At 46.9% G+C, this 6211-nt stretch overlaps 1 protein-coding gene across 1 annotated transcript in view; it reads left to right on the top strand.

Annotated features, from left to right (window-relative positions):
• palld (palladin, cytoskeletal associated protein) overlaps positions 1-6211 on the top strand; it is a 462346-nt gene that overhangs the window by 230959 nt on the left and 225176 nt on the right. Inside the window, exon 5 of the mRNA XM_043674519.1 lies at positions 5144-5273. Coding sequence (XP_043530454.1) covers positions 5144-5273 — 130 coding nt within the window. The remainder of the gene's footprint in view (positions 1-5143; positions 5274-6211) is intronic.

The raw sequence follows: 6211 nt of genomic DNA, 5'->3' as shown, positions 1-6211 counted from the left end.
GGGAGCGGGGGACGGGGTTGAACCAGCTTGGGGGACAGGGTTGGACAGGTTTGGGACTGGGGTCGGGTTTGGACCAGGTTGGGGGGGCGGGGACTCGTGCACTTTGTGCTGGGGAGTGGGCGCAGTGCTGGATCGGGTTGGGGGTCGGTTTTGGACGGGGGGACGAGAGGGGGCTGGTGCAGGAGGTGAGGTTTCACACACTGTGCCGCTGCTTGCAGTCTCCTGAATGGGGAGCAGACTTTAAAACTCCGAGCCCCAGAGGAAAGGCATTTAATCGAGTCACCGAATAATCAATTATCTGAACGAAATAGTGCCTACCCATCACATTTGGATAATCGAGTTTCCACTGTATTCCTTGACTGTTCTCATTTTGTCTAAGAACAGCAGGCCAATAAGGGGGCATCTCGCCCAAGGTGCTTCGATGTCCAACCAAAGTGAGTGAGGCCGCCCCCACCCCAAGCCCAATCATTCAAGTAAGATAGCATCGAGCTTAACTGATAGTTATTGATATCTGGGAAGCCAATTCCTCCCAGTCTATAAGGGAACTGCAATTTAGTCAATTTAATTAGGGGTGGTTTGCGATACCAGATAAAAGAACTAAACCAGCCGTTCAATCTTCTAAATATTTGCAGAGTAAGTAGCAGAGGAAATATTCGCATAGGATGCAACAGACAGGGAAGAATGTTCATTTTAATGAGGGCTATCTGACCAAACCAAGAGATTGGAAGTGCCTCCCATCTAGGAAGGTCCTGCTTGATTTGGACGAATAAATGGGCAAAACTGGCTTTAAATGGCCAATCAAAAGCGGAAGTAATAAATATATCTAAGTAGGGAGAGCCCTCTACCATTTAAAGGGGGATCTGAGATCCACCTTCAGGATCAGGTACTCTTCAGAGACCACCCATGCGCATGGCCTCTGACTTTGCAAAATTGATCTTACAACCCGAGAAGCCACCAAATAAGTTGATGCATTGTATCAGGCACTGAGTCTTTGGGTTTGATAAGAAGACAAGAACGTCATCCGCATACAGTGCGATCTTATGTGACATCAGCCCCAGGTCCGGGGGGAGCGGTTATATTGGGATCCCTGCGTATTGCCTCTGCCAGCCGTTCGATCACCAGTGTGAAAAGAAATGGTGACAAGGGACAGCCCTGTCGACTGCCCCTACAAATATTAAGACTGCTTGACTGTACACCATTGGTGAGGACCATGGCAAGAGGATCACTGTACAAAACCTGCACCCACCTGATGGAGGTTTCTCCCAGGCCAAACCGCTTCAAAGAATGAAAAAGATATGGCTACTTGACCCTGTCAAATGCCTTTTCCGCATCTAAGGTGATCACCAGTTCCTATACTAATTGCTGTTGACATACTTAGATCATGTTAAGTAATCTCCTGACATTATCCATCGATCTGCGACCTTTTATGAACCCCATCTGGTCCTCCTCAATGATGGAGGGCTGTACAGTTTCTAACCTTAATGCCAGAGTCTTGGATAGGATTTTGAAGCCGACATTCAGGAGTGAGATGGGCCTATAGAAAGTAAAGTCCTCCGGGGCCTTCCCTTTTTTAAGAATGAGAGAGATGTTCACCTCTTTTAGAGATGGTGGGAGGAGGCCATGACTATGTGAGTCATTAAATATACTAAGCATCGGCCCTGACAATATACTTATAAATACCTTATAGAACTCACTGGGGAGTCCGTCAGGACCCAGCGCCTTTCCATTCTGGAGCTGCCTCTCAGCCTCCTGCACCTCTTGCTTGACATTGGGGCATTGAGGAGAGACTCTGTTCAGGGGTCACTCCTGGAAGGTCCAAATTCTTAAAAAAGCCTCCATCCTAACCCACCCACTCCCACAGCTTCAGATTGGTATAATTCAGAGTAAAATTTCCAGAATGCTGCACTAATCCTTTTAGAATCGTAGGTCAAATTTCCAGTGTCTTCTCTGATCAAGGTAATGGCTTGGGGGGGTGGGGGGGGGCAGTCCTTTTCCTCGCAAGGTATGCTAGGTTCTTGCCCGGCTTATCCCCATGCTCAAATAGCAAATGTAAGCTCCCTCTTGGTTGTCCGTGTGAGCATGGAGTTCAGTTTAGACCAAAGTGCAGTGATCCTCTGCAGTTTAACCAGCGAGGCCCGGTCAAAATATGTCTTTTCAGCTACTCTTAGATACGTCTCGAGCAAGCATTGCTGCTCACCCGTCCGTCGCTTCTGACTGGCTGAATAGGAAATAACCAGCTCCCACAGCATAGACTTTAGCTGTTCCCAAAAGATGGATGGGCTACTGGCCAAGTCTGAATTAATATCTTAAAACAAACCCTGAACTCAGTAGAATTCAATAAACTTGCTATCCTTGAGGATGAAGGGGTCCAGTCACCAGTGCCTCGAGCGTACCACTGTACCCTTACTCTTGGCCATTAAACACACTGGGGTATGATGGGAAATAGTGAGATTGCCAATTGTACAGAAAAAGATCAGTCCTGGTATGGCATTTATGTGAAGTCCCTGCCAGCAGGGTGAAGGTGCCTCCAAACATCTGCCAACCCCAATTCAGCGCACAGATCCCTTCATTGTTTAGATCACAAAGAAGATATTGATGGGCCTTTGGGCAATCTGTCTACCGTAGGGTCTGTGGGACAATTGAAATCCCTTCCAGCAATGATATGATCAGATGCAAGATTAACCAGTCTAGAAAGTGCATCTGTCAAGGATTTAAGAGGATGGGCCAGAGGACAGTAAACATTAAAGATCCCGTATTCTTCCCCATGTATCAAAGCTTTAAGGATTACAAATCTCCTGTGGGCATCTTTAATGCGCTTTAATAACTTAATTGGGAGATTCTTTCTAACTGAAATGGCCACCCTTCAACCCCTCGAATTGAAAGATGGAAAATAAACCCAGTCATACCCATTCTGTCGCAGCTTCAAATTCTCTGCATCATCCAGGTGTGTTTCTTGTAATAAAGCAACATCTACCCTCTCCCTTTTAAGGCTGGAAAGTACCTTTTTCCTCTTGACAGGTGAATGACTCCTCTTAATATTCCAGGTGCACCACTTAAACACATCCTTAGCCATAACCTTGCACAGCACCATCTCAACTGCAGATCGCTGAGCTTTAATGCAATAGAATCCACAAAACCCAAAAACTACACAGACTAAAATAACTACAGCCAACAAATCTGCAAAACTTACTAAAACTATACACAGCAAAAACGGAATAACAAACAATCACCAAAGGCACTGATTGGAGGAATTTACCCCCCCCATTCAAAGGGGGTACCGAGACATCCTCCAACCCTGCTAACCATCCTAACCGCTCTCCCAACTCCTACCAGCTAGGGTCACGCCACATACACCGACCACCAGGTAGCGATTTAAAAAAAAAACACCCAAGAGCCAAGTTAGTACTATAGACAAGTAAACTAAAAATGAATATGTCACCCATCCCTTAACATAGCTTAGAGATTAAAAATAAATACTCCATCCATCCTCGACATCATTTCATACCAGAAAGAAGACTCGACCAAGTCCTTTTTAAAGGAGAGCAAACCCGAACCGCTCTGTCCTCTACGCCTATTCGGCCGTTCGACTTAAGTCAACGTGTCCACAAAATTCTTTGCTTTCTCTGACGAGTTGAACAAAATGTATGGATCCATTATAATTGATCCGAAGCACAGCTCGATATCTTAAAGAATACTGGATCCCAAGCTCTCTCAATCCCCTTCTTGACGCCATCATAGGGCCTCCTTTTCCAGACCACTATCACCAAGAAGTTTTGAAAAAACATGACCCTGGAGACACCACATATCGACACCCTTGGTCCCTCGTTTAGGCTGTAGAGGCATCCATGGCCATCTGCTTGTCTTTATAATGATGAAACCTCGCCAGGACAGGGCGTGGGCACTGATCCACACCTGGCCTTCGTGCCTCGTTATGGTGGCTCTTTCAATTGTTATCCTTCCCTTCTCAACCTCCAAACTAAGGAATTCTGGGAACCACTTCTCAAAGAACTCCACTGGCCACTCACCTTCTGTCCCCTCCAAAATCCCAACAACGCGTAGGTTCCTTTTTCTGCCCCTGTTTTGAAATCGTCTCCCAGATCCAACAGACCCTGGACCTGTGTTTCCAGGGCTTCAACCCAGCTCTTGGGGGAGTCAGTCTCTGCCTGTACACCTGCAGCCAGGCGCTGAAGCTCATCCATCCTTTTCCCCAAATCCTGCAGCATAGCAGATACAAGAGGCAGCTTTTTCTCGATTTTATTTAGTGGATCTGCCTCCCCAGGCCCTTGTGAGATTTGGCCAGCTCCTCATCCAGGGTCTGGTGAGTAAGCAAGGCCACTGCTTCAGAGGGCTAGGCCATTGCCCAGGCCATGGGTGAGCTTCCTCCTTTCTTCAGTATTCTCCAGCTACAAGGACAAAGGTAAGTAGATTTTTTTCAGGTTCTAGCTCCCTTACTGTGTTTTTATTCACAGTAAAGTGTTTGGGATGGGTTCTGGCTCTGTCGGGTCAGTGTTGCAGTGCGGAGCCCAGCAGACACCATCCTCATAGGACATCGTCATCTTGGATCCCAGGAATCTCCCTTACTTTTAAATTGTGTCCCCTGGTTCTAGACTCCCCGACTGGGAGAAACATCTACCCTGTCAATTCCTTTAAGCATTTTGTGCTGCATATAAACAGCTTGGTTCACTTAATTTTGTCTTCTTTCTTTTCTGTAATAAAGTTCTTTTTATTGTTAAAACCAGATGTACAGCATTGTATGCCAGTGTTTCATTGAAGGATTGCCTTGTTAAATTTGAAAAAAACAAACAAGATATGGTCTATCAAGCCAGATTTCAGTCTGGGATCTGACTTGTCTATTAGTGACATCAACCAGGATCATGACACAAGATTGGTCAGTTGAGCTAATTTGACGTGGGACCTTTGTTTATGCTATAGCTTCTGTGTTCTACAATATGATTACAACAAGGAACAGAAATAGCCCATTCTCTTCTTCAAACCTGTCCCCCTATTTAATTAGAAAACAATTGCCATTGTTTCCCCCCCACCCAACTCGTTCTTGCTCCATCTGGCAAGTTACACCAATTGGCCATATTGTAGATAATTGTTTCAATTTTTCTCTCTCTCTCTCTCTCTTCTTAAACACAAGGGCCCAGAAGAAGACCACGTCAGTGTCCCTGACAATAGGATCCCCTCACTCGAAGGGAGCAGCAGGTTCCAATGAAGTGCAGCAAGTCCGTTCTACACTGGTTCAATCCATCTCCATCCCAGCCCCACAGGTACAGTGAGCGACAGGGCACATTGTGTTTGATGTGAGCTAACTTTCTACGGGTCTTCCGTTGCCTGTTTTGTATTTTTTTAGTCACTGATAAAAATTATATTTGTATATTTGTGTTTTGTGTGTGTGCATATGTGTGTTTGCATGTGTGGGTATGTGTTTGCACATGTATTTCTGTTTGTATGTGTGTGTGTGTCTGTGTGAGCTTGGTTAGCTCAGTTGGCTGAATGGCTGGTTTGTGATGCAGTCAAGAGTGTGGTGCTGGAAAAGCACAGCAGGTCAGGCAGCATCCGAGGAGCAGGAAAATTGACATTTCGGGCAAAAGCCCTTCATCAGGAATGAGACTGGGAGCCTTGGGGGTAGAGAGATAAATGGGATGGGGAGTGGGGCTGGCGGGGAGGTAGCTGAGAGTGCAATAGGTGGATAGATGTGGGGGTAAAGGTCGGAGGGGAGGGTGGCGTGGATAGGTGAGAAGGAAGTCAGGTGGTTAGGGAGTGGTGATGGAGAAGGCCCAGGACCTGCATGTCTTCGGCAAAGTGGGAGGGGGAGTTGAGGTGTTCACCATGGGGCAGTGGGGTTGGTTGGTGTGGTGTCCTGGAGAACCCATCGCCACTTCCTAACCACTCAATGCCTGGAGGAAGAATGCCTCATTTTCTGCCTTTGGACCCTCCAATCCCAGGGCATCAATGTGGATTTCACCAGTTTCCTCATTTTCCCTCTCCCCACCTTACCCCAGTTCCAACCTTCCAGCTCAGGACTGCCCTCATGACCTGTCCCACTAGTCAATCTTCCTTCCCACCTATCTGCTCCACCCTCCTCTCCAATTTATCACCTTTACCCCCACCTCCACCTACCTATTGCACTGTCAGCTACCTTCTCCCTAGCCTCACCCCCCATCCCATCTATCTCTTCACCCCCAAGGCTCCCAGCCTCATTCCT

Source organism: Chiloscyllium plagiosum, chromosome 2 (assembly GCF_004010195.1).
Source record: "Chiloscyllium plagiosum isolate BGI_BamShark_2017 chromosome 2, ASM401019v2, whole genome shotgun sequence".
In the NCBI taxonomy this organism is placed as follows: domain Eukaryota; kingdom Metazoa; phylum Chordata; class Chondrichthyes; order Orectolobiformes; family Hemiscylliidae; genus Chiloscyllium; species Chiloscyllium plagiosum.
The sequence above is the reverse complement of the archived record's forward strand: the minus strand, read 5'-3'. Positions and strand labels throughout refer to the sequence as shown.